The 21,320-nt window shown below is 36.3% G+C and overlaps 1 protein-coding gene across 1 annotated transcript in view; it reads right to left on the bottom strand.

The window, feature by feature from the left end:
• Positions 1-1,519, bottom strand: part of DCX (doublecortin) — a 138,543-nt gene extending 137,024 nt beyond the window's left edge. Inside the window, exon 1 of the mRNA XM_036304129.1 lies at positions 1,141-1,519. Within this exon, the coding sequence (XP_036160022.1) occupies positions 1,141-1,504 (364 nt within the window). The 5' untranslated portion in view covers positions 1,505-1,519. The remainder of the gene's footprint in view (positions 1-1,140) is intronic.
• Between the last annotated feature and the right edge of the window lie 19,801 nt (positions 1,520-21,320).

Raw genomic sequence — 21,320 nt, 5'->3', positions numbered from 1 at the left:
GGAGGCGGAGCACTCTCACACCAAGTCATTGAATGTGCTGTTTCTGCTTCCTTTTTGGCTGTTTCATAATTGATTTCCCTAGGGATCTGCCTGCTCTAAACACACCTTTGCTCAGGGAATGGAGGGAGTGAGGAGTGAAGGCTGGAGAGGGGGGAGAGGTTGTGCAGGGGCATTTTAATTATCACCACTTCTTGAGGCTGTCCTTGAAAGCATTGTGTTCAGGTTAAACTGATCACATATGTCATATAAAATTAAAAGTGAGGGTAGGAAGGCATCCTCAATATAATTTATTTGATACAGTAAAGTAGAATGCATCTCAAGATCTATTTTCTAAATGACTACCAAAAAATACTTGATGAATGAGCAAGTTTTGATAATAGCTCAGCCCCTGTTTTTGGGTGTGTACAAAGGTTGTCAGGATTTTCAGCAATCTAGTCATAAAATTCAATTGCAAAACCAAAATGTAGAGAGGATTTGAAAGGGTCTAGGTACAGTTAGTTAGTTCCTATTCTAGTAGGAATAGTCCTTATTAAAATACCAGGAATACCTACAGCTTTCTTTTATATTTCTCTCAATGACCTCAGCCTTAGGGACACACCCTGAAATGGGCTTTTTAGAAGCAACAGCTGAGCAATGACCACTTACCTAAAAGCATAATCCTTTGTGAACATATTCAAGAAGTTCTACTTTTAAGATGCATATTTCCAGAGTTGCAATTCACAAATAGTCTCTTAGCAGTTCAAAGGACATTTGAGTATATTTTCTTTCTGTTAACCCAATCAAACTTATTTCATCACTTAACACCCTTAATGATTTCATTGTCTGCCTTGATAGTACTACTTAGAGTTAAATTTTAAGATCTAGAGTAAATGACACACAGTTCAGGTTTTCCTTTGTAAACCCTCATGGATATGCACAATGTATTATCACCGCAATCTACACTTGAACCCCAGCAGAGACTGAAGGCCAAGAAGAGTAATCGCTAATGGCTCTGTTGATGCCTATAGAATCAGAAGCCTGAGCATCAACGTGCTGTTTGACAAATATATTTCCTAATTTCTTTCAATGAAATCCAAAAAATGTAACCATCACCAATGATGCCACCTCCCACCAAAGGCCACCACCCATTCCTTGAATTACCTTCCTCAAGTTCATCCATGCTTCCGATTTTCCTGGATCCATCAATGGTGTAAATGTAGCGCACTCCCTGAGGCAGGTTGATGTTGTCAGACAGAGACCGAGTCAGGTCAGCCAGCAATGCATCAAAGCTGCGAAAACGGTCAGAGGACACAGCGTACACAATCCCCTTGAAGTAGCGGTCCCCATTGCGGTAGAAACGTACCTTCTTGGCTTTCTTCTCATTGCTCAGTGCCTGCAAGGTTCTGGTTCGGTAGAAGCTACAATGGGCGCTGTGAGTGGGGCTAGGCAGCCCATTCATCCGTGAGCCTCGCATGTTCCTGGATGCCTTATCTCTTTCGTCAAAATGTCCAAAATCAAGTTCCATATTTTAGTGGAACCTCAAATACCTGAGTATTGGAGAAAAGGGTCAGGGTGAAAAGAGGAAAGAAAAAACAGTGGGGAGAAAAAAATCAAATATTAGCCAGATCCAAATCTGCAATCTGCTGCTTGTGAAAAGAGCTGGTTGAAAAAAGCCAGTGACCCATCTGCTGCTTGCCCCTGAGCTGCAGGAATATTGATCTTAATAGAGAAGAAGGAGGGGCTAAGAGGGTGCTGGTGGTTGTGGGGGTTGGGATGAGAGATAGAGAGAGGCACTTTTGGCACTGTTCCAAACAGAGAAGTGGGAGGGATTTTGAAATAGCTTGAAATCCTGGGACCTACTGACATTGGCTCCTATCAAATTGTAACTTCGGGCTAAATACATTAAAACCGGCATCTGTTTCCTCACACATGCTCACATGACTAACAGTTGAATATGAATCCATAGCCTAACAAAATTCCCCTTGAAGAGAATAGAAGGAGCTAGCCAACGTTAGCATCTCTAGCTTAGGAAACAATTTTTGCATCTCAGTAAAATGACTATGAAGGGGAGTGTTTTAATTTTATTCCAAACTCTCTTTCCTATTCTAATGTGTGCATACTCTCCCCCCCAGAATAAGCCTTGAGTAAGAGTCTCCTCTAAAGGGGCAGCCTCCAGGGAATAGCCAGTGTCTTTGTGCTATTCATCAAACCCTTTCCCCACCAAGCTGGTACAGCTATACAACATTCATAAGAAATAAGCTGGGGGAAAAAAAGGATTAGAAAATTCAGTTACTTAACAATTTATTAGCTTTGATTCCCTCTGGTTCCATTTAGTAACAAAATCCTCTTCTATTTTTTTTTAGATGCTCTATCCCCCTTCCCACCAATGCAGCCCCACCTCTTAACAGAATAATTTAATTGTTTAAAAGATTCCCAAATGAATCTCTGAACAGCATATGGGGTCTTTAGAAGCAAGCACACCTTTCATTGTTCTGTAGTTCTAACCTGACTGAAGGGGCATTTTGCCTTCACAGCAGGCAATTCACCCCAAACGTGTCTATTGCCCAGGTGTGTTACAAGATGGTCATCTGTCATATTTGCTTTCCCCTTCTGTTGAACAACAACAACAAAAAATCAAAACATGAAACCAAATTCAACAGAAGTCTCAAAAGCTAGCAAAGGTAGTGACAGCTTAGGAAACAAACTATTAACATGCATCTCACAGATGGGGATAAAAGGACTCACAAAGCAAGCAGAGCTCAGCTGCTACACACTGCCACATTGAGATATTTGCAAGGGACCAGAAGGATATGAGATAAAGGAGGACTGCTGCCTAGTAGGTTTTCCAGGCTCAGTCCCCTTTTTCTTCCAGTGTCACCATGACCTGTGCTGAGCTCAGCATTGTCTGTCAGACAACCTGCAGTGGTAGAGACCCCACCTCCTCAAGACAAGTAGCAGGCATTTCCCCAGGCGTGCTAGCAATGCTTGGCTCTAGTGTCAGGGTGGTATTATTCTAAATCGACATCACAGTGAAAACAAAGGAACATCAAACTCACTTTTTCAAAGGAAAATTCCAGGTAGAGGCTTAGGAAACAAATCCAGGAATAAGGCAGGAGGCAAAAAGAGACAGAGAGAGAGACAGAGGGGTGGAGAAAAAGAGAGAGAAAGAGAGAACTTTGCCTTGTGTTTTTCCCGTTTGACATCTGTTACATTCTTCCTGAAAATAACTTGAAAGCCCCACTCACCGGTTTTCTGCTGGTTGGGTGGAGATGCTGAGAGAAAGAAAACCAATCTCTCTGTGCCTTTGTTGTCTGAGCTCCAAGCAAGAAATTCCTGCCAGGGTGGATAGATGCCTTCTAGGTCCTAGTGCCTTGCCCAGCATCTCCCCTACACTCAGGCTTAGTGAATCCCCCAACCTCCTATGATTAATTGCATGTTGTTTTTTTTCAATTTTCAGCCTGCATTAACAACTAGAAAGGTTTCATTTATAACCAACAGGAAATTGCAGGGTAGCAAAAAGATTGCACAGGCAAGTTTAGAATGCTCTAATGAGCATTGTGCTAGCCTTTTCTTTTAACGAATTGGTCATTTCACTTGGCCAAAATCTTGACTTAATCTGCCTGGGGGGCTGGACACAGTCAAAGCAGGCTTCTTAGAAATTGTCACTATCTTCCTTTCACCTTCTTGAGAGAAAACAATTAAATCGGCAAGTTATTTAAGGAATTTTAGTCTGTACATCCAACAACTGGGTATTTTTTTAAATGAGGACAATGGAACAGACTAAAAGGGAGTAGGAAACAGACAAGACAAGGGAAAAGAGTTCCAGATTTCATAGAGGATAGAGTTGAAAAAGGACCCCAAAGACCTTTTAGCTTTTGTTAATGGGATCTGCGAAATTTACCTTTGAGAGTTTGAAACTTAAAATCCAACCCAGAGACCTTTCTATGTGAACTTAGTCTGATGGCTACAAGATAAATATTAACAGCTTTCTCCTCGAATGTCCTATTTGTTACTAATTGGCTTATTTATATCATATATATTATAAAGAGCAAGGAAGAGTCCAAATTGAATTTATTAAATCTAGCCAAACTGTAAGATAAAAGAAGAGAAAGATGAGAGACTAAAGAGGGGTGGGCTACCATTTTCACAACTGAGGTTTCATGTATTAATATTTAACAGTCTTGAACTATCATGGTTCCAGTTTTACTTGGCTTCCAGGAAGCTCAGAGACATTAGTATGCTCAGTAATTATCTTATATCTAATTCCAAGTATAAGTAACCCTTTTCACATACACACACACACACACACACACACACACACACACACACACTGGGAATTTTTCTCAAATATATATATATATATATATATATATATATATATATATATATATATATATATATATATATAGGGTTCACAGTTAAGCACTTTATGTGTATGTGTTTTACTGTAAGCTACCTCAAAGTTGGATAAAAATATGATTTTTCTTCTCTGGAAGGTGTTGGCTTAGCAAAGCCTAAATTATCTATGTTAGCTGGGTGGTCAGCCTCAAGTGCTCAACCAGTATAGCCAAGTCCCCCTTGCTGCTTCACTCCTGGTTTCTAAATAAGTTCCTGAGGGAACTGCATGTGTCTTTTTCATTTGTTTCTGCCTTAAATTGTAGTCACCTCTTGAAAAACCAGGGTTATTCAGGTCAGGTGCACAGAAATATCAGGGAATGGGAGTAGAGAAATATGGAAATTCTAATCAATGATTGCAACATTCTTGTCCAGCAAGGCCAATATCTCAATATTTTTTCTCGCATAATAAGCATTCTGTAAATATAAGCAATTCATTTTGCATCAAAAGAAAAAATAATTTTATTTCCAGTGAGGATATAAGAATAGATATATTTTTAAAACTTAAAAAAGGGGAATTTAAAATAGATACTAGAGAAAATATCCTCATGGTATAAGATTTGCAACACTACAGTGGAAGCTGCAAACTGTTTCTAAAAGACAATCTAGAATAGATGGCTTTGTTTGTTTTACACATACCAGAGAGCAGGGGGGTGAACAAACTCAGTTTCCAAGTGTGAGGTATGTGGATGTTAATAGGTGTTCTTTGTTGTCTGAGCTCCAAGGAAAAAGGTTCTGTGTTCAAAAGCCTTTCAAAGGTGATGGGCTACACAAAATTAGGTTTTTTTTATCATGAAATTTCTCAGGGCCTTTAAGATTCTTAAAATATGACACAAGTCTCCAAAAAGACAACTTAGTATAAAGAGTTTACCTGGCTTTTTTTTAAGCTCAGAACCCACCCACCTTTAGCCCCAAGTATCTCATGGACTAATGTTCTGTGGAAAAAACTTTTGTAAAACCTGGACTAGATCATCTTGATACTGGGGAAGGGCATGAAATAAGAATAGAGCCATAGTTGCTTAACAATTAATCACCTTACTAACTACTGATGAGAAGTTTTCTTACAGATCCTGGGAAACTGGAGGATGAAACAAGCCTTTAAAAAGATAAGATGCCTCCAATGGGTCCATTACTCAGGAAAGAAATATATTTTGAGAACAGACCAAGGATAGGACACACTTTGATTGCTCTACCTGGACCCTGACCCCCTCCAGGAGTTTTTCTCAGGAACGCTGACCATTCTCCAGTCCCAGGAACAGGCTGAGCTGTTTGTAACATCATAGAAGATTAACCACCTTGTTGTTGAGCTCCTGAAGGCCGGACTGCAGACCGTACTCTCCCCCTTCCCTGTTACAGTACCCTTGCAGCTAATCTACTTCATGTGCATATATAATCAGCCAACTTTGTGAGGGGGATCAGAGCAGACTTTCCAGGGTGGCTGACTGCTTTCCCCATACTGCTGGCATCATTGGAATAAACACTCATATATGATTCAACCCCGTCTCTGGTTAATTTGGCTTAAGTAGTGACTGGCGGCCTCAGACCTATTGTGCCTGGTTTTAATCTCACAAACATATATTTTTCTCAAAGAACTCTCATCTACTCACTAAGACATTTTCTCTCCCATCTTTAGAGAAGGATCACTGGCAGGAGAGAGGTATCAGGCATGAGTTCAGGGGGAAAGTACTTCTTTGTGTATGGAAGTCAATGTTGATGATCAAGGAAGCATTATGGTCAAGGGTTCAATGATTAAAGGAAAAGTATAAAAACCCCACTGTGAGAAATGCAGCAGTAAGACTTTTTGAGTAATTACCATGTGGCCACTACCACAGACAAGATGCACAGTAGGAGACATCAGTCACTGCTCCTGAGGGGCTTGAATATTCATTGAGGAGACAGGACAAGAATATGAATCTTTATAAAATCATGAAGGAAAAGGAATTAGATCTTTCTTGATATGCTGTGGTCTGGGTTACTCAAACTCAGTTTAAAGATCAGGGTCAGGACATAAGACCATCCATCATATAGACATACACATACACACACACAGAGAATCATTAGTTTATATTACCCATGAAAAAAAAAACAATAGGATCTGGGGTGGGGTAAATAAACAAGAAATAAGGTTGGAAATATATCCAAATTATTTATGGTGATCATAAAACTATAAAGTACATAGGAAAAAATCCAACAAATATCTGTAGGAACTTTATTGAGAAAATAAAAATTATTGAAAAACATAACAGAAGCTGTAAATAAATGTAGAGCCCGAACATACTCATGGATGGCAAGATGCAATATTGTAAAGATATCATCCCGAGTAATGCATATAAAGAAATTCTAATTAAAAACCCCAACATAAATTGAAGGACATCTGTAATACTGTCAAATTTTTTTTTTAAAAAGGAGAAATTTTGTGAAATTAACAAATATTAGTTATTGTGAAACATCTGTTATTATGATTATTAAATTAGTAAATATATGTAATATTTTACTTATTTAGTAAACAGTATGCATAAGTATTAGCTTTATTATCCCCCAAATATTCACATGCCAACTTCCTCACTTCTCTCAAGTCTTTCTTCAAATAACTTCTTAATGTGACAAAACTAGACGACCCTATTTAAAGTTACAATCATTCCTCCCAATCCAGCACTCCCAATTTCCCTTATACTGCTCAGTTTCTTTCCATAACACTTGTCATCTTCCAACATACTACATGATATACCTATTTATTGTGTTTACTATATATCTCCCCAAAGTAGAATAGAAACTCAACAAGGGCAAGAGATTTAATGAAATATAATTAATGATTAGCAATCATTTTATTTGTCTTAATACTGTATTCAAAGTGACTAGAACAATGTTTAGAAAATTGGTATATATATTTGTTTAACTGGATAAAGTAAGGAAAGCATGGAATATTCAACAGATGAGATTGGGATTAACTTTCATATGGGAAAAATTAAATTAGATCACCTCACATATTATATAATAATAAACTCCAGACATTTTAAAGACTTGATTATAAAGAACAGAACTTTAAAATTATTAGAAGAAGATCTAGGAGACTCTCTTTAAATTCTTGTGATAAAAAAAGACCTTCACCAAGAGTCAAAAGGCAGAAATCTTATAGAAAAACTAGAGGCCTGGTGCATGAATTCGTGCTTGGGTGGGGTCTGGCCTGCCCTGATTTGGGGGGGGGGGGAATATCGGGGATGGGGCCGGCTGGGGGGAGGGACTTTGGGCTGTTGACCAGCCGGCCCCACCCCCTGGTCGAACTCCTGGTCAAGGTGGCAATTTGCATATTAGCCTTTTATTACATAGGATAATGGTAAATTTGATTACAGGAGAATTTAAAGCCTCTGAAGACAAAAGATAGCATCAAAACATTAAAAGATAAGTAGTAGACTGAGGAAATATGTTTGCATCTTATATAACTGATAAAGGATTAAAGTCATGATACATATATAAAGTTATACCATATCAATAAGAAAAACGCAAAAATCCAATAGGAAAAATGAGCATATAATATGTCCATGTTGTTCATAGAAGAGGAAACTCAATTGGCCAATAAACATGTGAAAATACACTCAACCTCACACTTAACTAGGGAAATCGAAGTAATCCCAGAAATCACATATTTCACAAACATTACGTTGATAGAAATTTTTAAGTATGGCATACCAAATATAGGCAAAGACAAAAAAAGCTGAAACTTTTATACAATGTTGGAGGAAACATAAATTGACTCCATTTTTTAATTGTTTTATTGCTTAAAGTATTACAAAGAGTATTATATATGTTTCCTTTTGCAACAGCATGGATGGAACTGGAGAGCATTATGCTAAGTGAAATAAGCCAGTCAATGAAAGAAAAATACCACATGATCTCACTCATTTACGGATAATTAAGACCATTATAAACTGATGAGCAAAAATAGATACAGAGGCAGAGCAACATCGAACAGACTGTCAAACCACAGCAGGAAGGCCGGGGAGGGTTGCAGGGGTGGGTAAGAGATCAACTGAAGGACTTGTATGCATGCATATAAGCATAACCAATGGACACAAGACACTGGGGGGTACGGGAGGCTAGGGGAAGGTCAAGGGGAGAAAAAAAAAGGAGACATATATGGTTCCATTTTGAAGAGTAATTTTTGGTAACTAGTAAATTTGAAAATGTATATCAGCCTATGACCCTAAAATTTCATTTCTAGTTGTGCATCTTGGAAAATTCTCATGCATGTGTTCAAGAAGAAAGCTACAAGGATATTCATTAACAGCATTATTTTAAATGTTGAAAATGAAATAAGCCAAATTCCCATCATTGGTATAACAAATTGGATTAGTGGTTATTAATACATGAAATATTATATAAAATAAATGAGTGCTATGTGTAAATGGTGGTGCATAGATTTCTGTGGAGCCATAGTTTTTTATTTCTCTGGAAATAAAATGCTGAGAAATGTAATTGCTGAGTCATATGATAATTGTACATTTAGGGTGGATTTTTTTGTGTTTTTTTGGGGGGGAAGGAGGTTGTTGGCACCATATTTTATTTTATATTTTTAAATTAAATCTTTATTGTTGAAAGTATTAAATATGTCCCCCGTTTTCCCCCTTTGACTGTATATTGCCCACCTCTGCCACCCACCCCAGACCTTCACCACCATATTGTCTATGTCCATGGGTTATGCATAAACTGGTATGCATACAAGTTCTTCAATTGATCCCTTCCCTCCCACCCACCCTCCCCCATCTTCCCTCTGATATTCCACAATATTTTCTATGCTTATATGTCTCTGGATCTATTTTCTCCATCAGTTTATTTTGTTCATTAGATTCCACATATGAGTGAGATAGTGTGATACTTGTATTTCTATGACAGACTTATTTTACTTAGCATGATACTCTCCAGGTGTCTCCATGGTGTCTCAAAGGGTAAGAGATCCTTCTTTTTTACTGATGCATAGTATTCTATGGCGTAAATGTACCACAGCTATTTTCTCCACACATCCACGTATGGGCACTTGGGCTGTTTCCAGACCTTAGCTATTATAAATTAGACTGTTAAGAACATGGGGATGCATATATTCTTCCAAATTAGTATTTTTGTCTTCTTCGGATATATTCCCAGAAGTGGAAATATTAAGTCATAAGGCAGTTCCATTTTTAATTTTTTGAGGAAACTCCATACTATTTTCCATAATGGTTGCACCAGTCTGCATTCCCACTCGCATTGTACTAGGGTTCACTTTTCTCAAATCCTTGCCAGTACTTGTTATTTATTGATTTGTTGATGGGAGCCATTTTGACAGGTGTGAGGTGATACCTCTTTTTGATTTGCATCTCTCTAATGATTAGTGACTTTGAACATTTTTTCATGTGTCTCTTGGCTATTTGTATGTCCACTTTGGAGAAGTGTCTATTTAGGTCCTTTGCTCATTTTTAATTGGATTGTTTGTTTTCCTTTTGTTAAGTTCTATGAGTTCCTTATGTATTTTGGATATTAACCCTTTAACAGATGTATCATTGCCAAATATGTTCTCCCATACAGTGACCTCCTTTTTGTTTTGTTGATGGTTTCTTTTGCTATGCAGAAGCTTTTTATTTTGATTTAGTCCTATTTGTTTATATTCTCCTTAGTTTCCTTCACCCTAGCAGATGCATCAGTAAACATATTGCTATGAGAGATGTCTCAGATTTTGCTGCCTATGGTTTCATATAGGATTTTTGTGGTTTCATGACTTACATTTAAGTCTCTTATCCATTTTGTTTATTCTTGTGTATGATGTAAGTTCATTGTCTACTTTCATTTTTTTGCATGTATTTGTCCAATTTTCCCAACACCATTTATTGAAGAGACTCTCTTAACTCCGTTGTATGTTCTTACCTCTTTTGTCAAATATTAATAGAGCATAATGGCTTGGGTCCATTTCTGGGTTCTCTGTTCATTCCATTGATCTGCTGGTATATGCCTATTCTTGGGCTAGTATCAGGCTGTTTTGAGTAGAGTGGCTTTGTGCTATAACTTGATATCCAGTATTGTGATCCCTTCAACTTTCTTCTTCTTTATCAAGATTGCTGTGGCTATTAGGGGGCCTTTTTTTGTTAAATATAATTTTTGGAATATTTGTTCTAGATCTTTGAAATGTGCTGCTGGTATTTTAATAGGGATTGAATTGAATCTATAGATTGCTTTGGGTAGAATAGACATTTTAATGTTAATTTTACCAAGCCATAAACACGGTATATTCTTCCACTTCTTTATATCTTTATCTCTTTTTTCAATGTCCTGTAGTTTTCCAAGTACAAGTCTTTTACCTCCTTGGTTAAGTTTATTTCTAAGTATCTTAATTTTTTTGTTACAGTGGTAAATTGGATTTTTTTGTTTGTTTAGTTTCTCTTTCTGAGAATTCATTATTGGTGTATAAAAATGCCAGGAATCTCTGAGTGTTAATATTGTGTCCTGCTACATTGCCAAATTCATTTATTAAATCTATTAGTTTTTGATGGAGTCTTTTAGAGTTTTCTATGTACAATGTCATGTCATCTGTGAATAATGAGAGTTTTACTTCCTCCTTTCCAATTTTGATGCCATTTATGTTTTCCTCTTGTCTGAGTGCTGTGGCTAGGACTTCGAGTACTAAGTTGAATAAGAGTGGTGAAAGTGGACATCCCTGTCTTGTTCCTGTTTTTAGGGGAAATGGTTTTTGGTTTTGCTCATTGAGTATGATGTTAGCTGTAGGTTTGTCATATATGGCCTTTATTATGTTGAGGTATGATCCTTCTCTTCCCACTTTGTTGAGAGTTTTTATCAAAAATGGGTGCTGGATTTTGTTGAATGCTTTTTCTGCATCTATTTTTTTTATTTCAGAGAGGAAGGGAAAGAGAGAGAGAGAGAGAGAGAGAGAAGCATCAATGATGAGAGAGAATCATTGATGGGCTGCCTCCTGCACACCCCACACTGGGGATCAAGCCTGCAACCCAAGCATATGCCCTGATGGGGAACTGAACCATAACCTCCTGGATCAGAGGTCGATGTTCAACTACTGAGCCATGCTGGTCGGGCTTCTGCATCTGTTGATTTGAGCATGTGATTTATGTCATTTAATTTGTTTATGTGATGATCATGTTTATTGATTTGTGAATATTGTACCAGCCTTGTACCCCTAGATTAAATTCCTCTTGGTCATGGTCTATGACTTTTTTAAATATATTGCTGGATCTAATTTGTTAATATTTTCTTGAGGATTTTAACATCTATGTTCATCAGGGATATTGGCTTGTAATTCTCTCTCTTTGTAGTGTCTTCATCTGGTTTTGGAATTAAGATAATGTTGGCCTCATGAAAAGAGTTTGGAAGTGTTCCTTCCTCTTGGATTTTCTGAAGTAGTTTGAAGAGAATAGGTGTTAGTTCTTTGAATATTTGGTAAAACTTCCCTGTGAAGTCCTCCTGACCTGAGCTTTTGTTTGCTGAGAATTTTCTGATTACTGCTTCTACTTCATCAGTCATTATTGGCATATTCAGGTTTTCTGATTCCTCCTGATTCTGTTTTTGGATATTGTTTTTTTTCTATGAATTTGTCCATTTCATCCACATTACCCAGGTTGTTGGCCTATAGTTGTTCATAGCATTTTCTTACAATCCTTTGTATTTCTGTGGTGTCAGTTGTTACTTCACTGATTTCATTTCTGATTTTATTTATTTGAGTCATCTCTCTTTGTTTCTTGATGAGTCTGCCTAAAGGTTCATCAATCTTATTTATCTTTTCAAAGAATGAGCTCTTGGTTGCATTGATCTTTAGTATTATTTTTTGTTTGATTTTAGTCTCTGTGTCATTTATTTCTGCTCTAATCTTTATAATTTCCTTTCTTCCACTTACTCTGGGTTTTTGTTGTTGTTCCCTTTCTAATTCTTTAACTTGTACGGTTAAATAGTTTATTATTAATTTTTCTTGTTTTTTGAGATATCCCTGTACTGCTATGAACTTCCCTCTCAGGATTGCTTTTGCTGTGTCCCTGAGATTTTTGGTCATTCTGTGTTTATTTTCATTTTTTTGCAAGAAAATTTTCATTTATTTCTTGATCTCATTGGTAACCCATTCATCCTATATAATAAAGAGCTAATATGCTAATTAGACCAAACAGCAGAATGACCTTCCGGATGACCTTCCAGACAAAGCCAGGGCTGTGAGGGCTGAAGCAGCCAGGGATACAAGGGCTGAGACCCTTGCACAAATTCCGTGCACTGGGTCTCTAGTTGTTTAATAACATGCTATTTAGCCTCCATGTGTTTGAATGTTTTTGAGTGTTTATACTGTAGTTTATTTCTAATTTCATTCTATTGTGATCTGAGAATATGCTTGAAATGATTTCAATCTTCTTGAACTTGTAGAGACTTGTTTTGTGTCCTAACATGTGGTCTATCTTTGAGAATTACCTATATCCACTTGAGAAAAATGTATATTCTGCAGCATTGGGGTCAAATATTCTGTAAATGTCAGTTAAATCCATCTGATCCATTGTGCCCTTTATAGTCACTGTTTCCTTGTTAATTTTTTTTTCTGGAAGATATATCCTGTGAAGTCAGCAGGGTGTTGAAGTCCCCTACTATGACTGTATTGCTGTCAATCTCTCCATTAAAGTCCTCTAGAAGTTATTTCATATTTAGGTGCTCCTATATCAGTTGCATATATGTTTACCAGGGTTATATACCCTTGTTGGATTTATCTCTTTAGTTTCATATGGTAACCTTTGTTGTCTCTTGTGACAGCCTTCATTTTGAAGTCTATTTTGTCAGATATGAGTATTGCAGCTTTTTTTTCATTCCATTTGCATGGAAAATGTATTTCCATCTCTTCACTCTTATCCTGTGAGAATATTCTGTTCTGAGGTGGGTCTCTTGTAAACAGCATATAATTGAGTCATGTTTTTTGTTTGTTTGTTTGTTTGTTTTTATCCATCTAGCTATCCTATGTCTTTTGGTTGGGTCATTTAAGCCATTTACATTTAGTTATTTTTGATCGGCACTTATTTATTGCCATTTTAATCCTGTATGCCCATGTTTCTCTCTATCTTTTTCTTCTCATTATAGCAGTCCCTTTAGCATTTCTTGCAGTGCTGGTTTGGTGGTGATAAAGTACTTTAGCCTTTTTTGTGTGTCAGAAGCTCTTTATTTCACCATCTATTTTGAATGATAGCCCTGCTAGATATAATAATATTGGTTTCAGATTTTGCTTTTCATTATCTTGAATACTTCATGCCATTCCCTTCTGGCCTGTATAGTTTCTGATGAGAAATAAGCTAATATCCTCATGGGAGCTTCTGTGTAGGAAACAAATTGATTTTCTCTTGTTGTCTTTAAGAGTCTCTCTTTGTCTTAAATTTTTGGCATTTTAATTATAATATGTCTGGGTGTGGGCCTACTTGGGTTCTTCTTGTTTGGTATTCTCTGTGCCTCCTGGACTTGTGTGACTTTTTCCTTCACTAGTTTAGGGAAGTTATTTCTTCAAACATGTTCTCTATCCTTTACTCCCTTTCTTCTCTTTCTCACACTCCTACTTTGCAAATGTTGTTATGATTCATTTTGTCCCATAGCTTCCTTAAGCTGTTCTCCTGTTTTTTAATTATTTTTTTTCTTTTTAGTTCTCTGATTGATTTTTTCTACCCTGTCTTCTAATTCCCTGATCTGATTTTCAGCTTCCCCTAATCTGTGTATTTCTTCCACTGTGTTCTTTGTTAGTGCTATGTCATTCTTCATAATTACTATATCTTTTCTCATGCTCATGAACATCCATGTAATCATTATGTCTGATACATTTCTTACCTCCACATTTAGTTCTTCTTCTGGAGAAATGCCTTGTTCTTTCGTTTGGGGCTTTTTTTTTTGTCTCCCCATTTTGGCTGCCTCTTTGAATTCGTGACTATGCATTAGGTAGATCTAGTACATCTTCCAATCTCTAGTGCAGGACAGTGTCAAATACTGTTTCTGACTAATTAGATCAGGCAATGACTCAAAGCCTCCCAGAGACCTGCCTCTGCCTGTAGACTGACTGTATTCAAACTTGAGTTGCCTCAGACTATTGCCCACAGGTAGGGCAAGAGGTTTTCCAACAAGGTGTGGGCAATTGCTTCTGCCTGGAGGCTAAACGTTATTCTCAGTCTCTTAATGGGCCTTAGAAGCTACACAGGGTGGGCATGGGATTTTCCAATAGGGTGGGGCAACTGCCTTCCCCCAGGTAAAAACTGCCTGGATAGCAAAGTTCCCCTGCAGCATGAGGGAATGACCAGGGTTTCTGCCCTCCAAGACACAACCCCAGAGCCACCAAACCTGGTTTCTCCTCACACAGCTCCAACCCATCCTGCCATTCCTCTGCCAGAGCCCAAGTGAGTGGCTGCACACTAAATTTTTGCATTGGTCCTTTAAGAGGGCACCTACATTCTCAGCCATTTCTTCCTGACAAATAACAACCCTGCTGATTATCATAATCAGATGTTCTGTGGGCACCTTTTTCAGTTCTGGGCTGGACTGCCCAGCTTGGGGTTTAGACACAATGGTTCTCAGTGGGAACCTCCCACAGCTAAGATATCCCTCTAGGACTTCAGCTGCTGTCTGTGGGAGCCTGGCCAGACCTTTTGTGGTCTCCACTTTCCATCCTTAATTATCAGGGTTCTTTCCAGTTAGTCTTCAGTTGATTTTTCAGGATTTCTTTTTTTCTGCATTTTAGTTGTATTTCCAATTTGGTCCTGGGAGAATGTCAATGTAGATTCCACTTATTCTACCTCCATTTTTAATCCTCCTGTATGTTTAATTTTGTAATAAGCTGCCAAACTGTTTTGCAGAGTGGCTTTATGTATGAGAGATCCCCACTACCAATGTATCAAAGATCCAGTATCTCTGCATCCTTACCCACATTTGGTATTTTTATTTTCATCATTTTAATAGATGTGGTATGATATCCCTTTGTGGTCTTAATTTTAATTTCCCTAATGTGTAAAGGTGGTGAACATCTTTTGTTTTCTTATTTGCTAACTGTATATCTTCCTTGGTGAAATTACTCTTTATACCCATTTTCTAATTGGATTGTTTGTTTTTTAATGATGAGCTTTTAGTGTTCATTATATATTATAGATGAGTCATTTGTAAGATATGTAGTTTGCAAATTTTCTCTCAATCTGTAGTTTATGTTTTCAGCCTTTTAACATCGTCTTTTATAGAGCAAAACATTTTACTTTGTTCTTTTTTTTAATAGCTTGTGTATTTGGTGCCATTTCTAAAAACTTTTCATGAAGCATAAAACCTGAAGTTTTCTCCTATGTTGGATTCTAAAAACTTTATAGATGTATATTTTACACTTAAATCTATGATCATTTTAGAGTTAATTTTCATACAAGGTATAAGATTTAGATCGTGGTTCTTTTTTTTTTTTACTTATAGATATGAAATTGTTCCAGCATCATTTGTTGAAAACATTATTTTTTCTCTACTGAGTTGCTTTTTCACTTTTGTCAAAAATCAATTGGGTATATCTATGTGAGTCTGTTATTGTGTTTGCTATTCTGGCACATAGATTCATGTGTCTACCCTCCCTCCAATATTAAATAGTATTCATTACTGTAGCTTTAAAAAAATTTTAAATCAGGTACACTAATTTTTCCCATTTCATTCTTCTTTTTTGAAATAGTTTTCGGTATTCTAGGTCCTTCCTTTGTCTTTCAATACAAATTTTATAAAAACCTTTGTTGTATCTATAAAACATCTTGCTGAGGTTCTTGATAGAAATTGTGTTAAACCTATATACCAATTTGAAAAGAATTTACATTTTTACTATATTAAGTCTTCCAATCCATATACATGGTATAACTCTACTTTTTTTAAAATCTTCTTTGCTTTATTTCCTTACTGTTTTGTAATTTTCATCACATAACTTCTATACATGTTTTGTTGGATTTATTTCTATTTATTTTAAATAATTAAAAATGGTATTGTACTTAAATTTTGCTTTCCACACGTTGTTAATATATATAAAAAAATTGATAATTGTATGTTAATCTTATATTTTGTAACCATGCTGAATTCACTTATTGGTTTCAGAAGTTTTTTGTAATTGTTTTGAGATTTTCTACACTGATCACTGTGTCATCTTCAAATAGAGATGGTTTATTTATTCCTTGCCAATCAGAATGCCTTTTTCTGCCTTATTGCATTGGCTAAAAATTCTAGTTTTGTATTGAATAATATGGTGAGAATGGACATCTTTGCCTTATTTTCCAATCTTAGCTTGACAACATTTAGCCTTTCACTATTAAGTGTGAAATTGAGAGGTTTTGTGTTTGTTCTTGTTTCTGTTTTTGTAGATGTTCTGAGTCAAGTTGAGCATTTTACCCTTAATTCTTAGAGTTTTCTGAAGGTATTTTTAAAATCATGAATGGGCCCAGCCAGCATGGCCCAACAGTTTAGCTTCAACCTATAAACCAGGAGGTCACGGTTCAATTCCTGGTCAGGGCACAACCCAATTCCTGGGTTGCAGGCTCAATCCCCAGTGTGGGGCATGCAAGAGGCAGCCTATCAATGATTCTCTTTTATCATTGATGTTTCTGTATCTCTCTCCATCTCCTTTCCTTTCTGAAATCAATAAAAATATATTTTTAAAAATCATGAATGGGTGTTGAATTTTGTCAAATGTTTTTTCTGCATCTATTAATTTTAGCATGTGATTTTTCTTCTGTAGCCTGTTAATATGTCTGACTATATAGATTGATTTTAAAAATCTGTATAATTTTGCATGTCTGATATACATTTAATGATTTTTTTTTAATTTGAAGCAAATATGAAATGAGGTAATTTTCTTTAAATCATAAAAATAATAGTTAAAAAATTACACAGACAATTAAAAATGTAAGCAGAGTGTTAGCAATCAGGTAATTAATAAAATACTTGGCAGAGGGACATAGCTACAAAGACAAGAAAGTACAGTAGTATTCAACCCTGACTTCAGAATAGAATAAAATAGAAAGTTTTACAAAATGTTCTTGAATATGATTTAATTGACCTGGTGTAGTTCCCAAACATTGTTTTTTTAAAGCTACCCTGGTGATTATCTTGTACAGCCAATGTTGAGAACCACTGGTATGGTGAAAAAAAACCTAGTGAAGTGGACTTTGGAGTCAGATCTGAGTTCAGATCAGAGTCTCACAGCTTATTAGTTGCATGGCCTTGAGCAAATTAGTGACATCTACACTAATAAAAGACAAAGATGCTAATTAACCGTACCTTCGCTATGCTCACCAGCCAATCAGAGTGGCCATATGCAAATTAACCCAACCAAGATGGCAGTTAATTTGCATATACCAGCTGGGAGTGAAGACTGAAGACAATGTAGAAGGAAGCCAAGCGCTGCAGAAAGGAGCAAAGTAGAGGCGGCGGAGACAGGAACGGAGCCAAAGTGGTCGAGGTGGGAGATGGGAGTGGAGCCAGGGTGTGGCGGGCGGCGGGAGGTGGGAGGCAGAAGGCAGAGGGAGGCAGGAGGTGGCGGGAGGAGGCAGGAGGTGGTGGGAGGCGGGAGGGAGCCAAGGCAGCAGAGGCGGGAGCGAAGCCCTATTCTTGCAGGAATCTTCCTGCAATGGGCCTTTAGTTTATCTATAAAATAAGGATAATATAAGGGTTGTTTTGAAAAATAAATAAAAAATTATATCTAAAGTCCCTAGTAGTATGCATGTACCAGACTCCAAGAATATAGAAGTTTCATGTATAACTTATTGGAAATATCCATAGAGAGGGGAACCACACCTTTTTTCCCTTTTAATCATTTTTTCCATCTTACTGGTTGAAATGTGAGTAACATGATTTGTGTTCAAGCAATTATCTATATCAGAAAGTATAAGCCTGGTTTTGAGAATGGCACAACAACAAGACAAACTGGAGTCTGGTGATCAGCCCTGGGAAACTTCCTTATAAACTTCTTTTTTGTAATAGAGAAATAATCTTATACCTTCTTTGAGCCACTATTTAGAGTTTCTTTACTTGCTCTGTTCTACCTGATACAACAGAAAAATGATTCAATATATAGTCATTATTGAGTAACTCCTGGTGGGCCAAATACTGAGAGGAATCCTTGAAATATGAGAAATAGTTGGGTTCTGATTAAATAAGAAAACCACTGTCCAGGACATACATAAGGGAGCATGGTAAAATAATTCTTATAGATAGTGAAAGTACGTCAGGAGTTCTTCATGCCAAAAGGCAAAAAGTAGGATAAAAAAGTGGTCTTAGAGGCAACTATTCAATATCACAGGAAGAAAGTCCAAAAGACTCAATTTTTGTTCATCCCTCTTCCCACCACATGGACCAGCAAGCAGTAACAGGGGATCTGTCTTCAAGTAAAAGCAATGAGTATAAGAGGTTAAGGCTATGAGATAATCTAGTATCCTGAGTGGTGGGCAATTGCCAAGCAGATGTATTTATGAGAAATAAAGAAGCACACAGATTCATCAAGGTTCCCTTTCTATTGCATCATGTTCTCCATCTTATATACACTGAAATCAATAGCTACATCTATTCCCTTGATTCTCCTAAATGGGCTGCATAAACAGAAGGATTATACAGTCTAAAAAGAAATATCAACTACAGACAGAAGCATATCATAAGAGAATCATCAGACATTTAAGTAAATCAAATACCATGAAATGGAGCAAATGAACTCAACAAATAAAAGGACTTTCATCAGGGAAATAGTCCTCAGAAAATGAATATAAAATTATAATAACCTCAGAATGATAATAAAAGATACCGCATTCATGAAATAAAAAGTAATTATGAAATAATAATAAGTAAATATGAAAATAAGAGGTTTTAAAAAATAAATAACTGGTTAAATTCAAATGTCAATAGATGGACTGAATGATTAGTTGTGATGGACACAGAGATTAAATCAGTGACCTGGAAAATTGGCATGAGGAATTCTCCCAGAGCATAAGATAAAGGATAGAGGGATAGAAAGTAGGAAAGAAAGGCACTAAAGATAGATCAATCAAGAAATTTTCACATTTGTCTCAGGAGTTCTGTTGAGTAAAAATGAAAAGAATGGATAGGATTGAATATTTGAAGAATAAATATCAAAACAAATAAAAACATTTCCAGAATTGAAGTCATGAATCCTCAGATTGAAAGGGACCTTTAAAATTCCAAGGAGGATGACTTATAAAAACAAGAACTGTAATTGACAAAACAACAACCTCTAAACCTAGAGATACCACAGGGGAAGTTTAGAGCATCAAGGAAAATAAGAAAATACTAAAAATTTTCTAAATGAAAATGAAGACAATGAAACAAGACATCAGACTTCCCATTAGCAACATAAAATGCAGGAAAATGGTGGAGAAATATCTTTAAACTGTTGAGTGAAGATAATGTTGAACCTTGGATTTAATATCAAGCCAAAACTATTATATAAGTGAAAGGATGAAATAAAGGCGTTTTGGACCTATAAGAAATCAGAAACCTTACCACCCATAGAAACTCTCAGAAAGAATTATTAGAGAATATACATCATCAAGAAAATAATAACAATAATTTTTGGAAAGCAATGTTTTTTTAAAAAATAATACTTATTCATTCATGTATTGCTTATATAATTAAAATTAATTTTAAAAATATGAGATATTTTCTATCTTCCATCTGTGAGAAAGCTTAGCAAATGTAAAGTCAATGAAAGGTGTTACCCAGAGAAAGACAAGTGCCATATGATTTCACTTTTATGTGGAATTTCAAAAGCAAAATAAATGAACAAACAAAATAAAAACACACTCATAGACACAAAGATCAGAGTGATAGTTGCCAAAAGGAGAGAGATTGGGGGCTTTGGTGAAAAAAGGATTAAGAAGTACAAATTGGTAGTCACAAAATAGTCACAGGAATGTGAAGTATAGCATAGGAAATATAGTCAATAATATTGTAATAAATTATTGTATAGTGCCAGGTAAGTACTGGAAATATCAGGGAGACCACTTTGTAAAGCATGTGTTTGTCTAACAACTATGCTGTACACCTGAAACTAATGCAAAATAATATTGCATGTAAACTGTAATTGAAAAACAAACAAAAAATAAGTTACCCATAAATTTTGCTCAAACTAAGCAAAACATTGTGTTCTTACTCTACATTAACAATGTGGATGTGAATACTTATGTAGTTTTTGCCAGAAGTTTATGAGAGCAGTAGGGTTTTCTAAACTTCCCTGTGCTCACTAGCCTTGTTTAAGTCCCAGTTAACAACTAGAAAGTACTTACTCATCTAACGCCAGTCCCAAGGTTCATTCCTGGTCCAACATACCCTTGTATGGAGCAAAGTATAAGAAGGCAGAAAACTAGCCTACACAATATTGCACTCAAGATATTTCATTTCACAAAATATTTTCTGAACTTATTCTATGTGCCAGGCTCTGAGCTAGGCACTGAGAGGTGCAATGATGAAAAGATAAACAAAGAGAAAGTGAAAAATCCTGTGTTTTTTTAAGAGTAGGCATTCTTGATTGAGTCCTTCAGAAAATAGAGAAGTTTTTGGATGAAGTTATTAAGCAAGAACATTGGTGAGAGACAGACACAAACTGGTGTTTTAGGAAATTCAATAGAGAATACAGGAGGACTTTGTACCCAAAAAATCTGAAAGCAGGTAACCTAACTAGAAGCTAATGCAATAATTACAGGCATTTAGTGAAAGTGGTCTTATGGAAGTTGGGCAGCATAAACATGGGAATTTTGGCAAGGTTTCTGTAATCAAGTCTTAGAGCAGTGATGACGAACCTTTAGAGCTTGGCGTGTCAGCATTTTGAAAAACCCTAACTTAACTCTGGTGCCGTGTCACATATAGAAATCTTTTGATATTTGAAACCATAGTAAAACAAAGACTTATATTTTTGATATTTATTTTATACATTTAAATGC

The sequence above is a fragment of the Myotis myotis genome, unplaced genomic scaffold, assembly GCF_014108235.1.
Source record: "Myotis myotis isolate mMyoMyo1 unplaced genomic scaffold, mMyoMyo1.p scaffold_m19_p_4, whole genome shotgun sequence".
Lineage (NCBI taxonomy): Eukaryota > Metazoa > Chordata > Mammalia > Chiroptera > Vespertilionidae > Myotis > Myotis myotis.
Note: the sequence above shows the minus strand (reverse complement) of the source record. Positions and strands in the feature narration are given on the sequence as shown.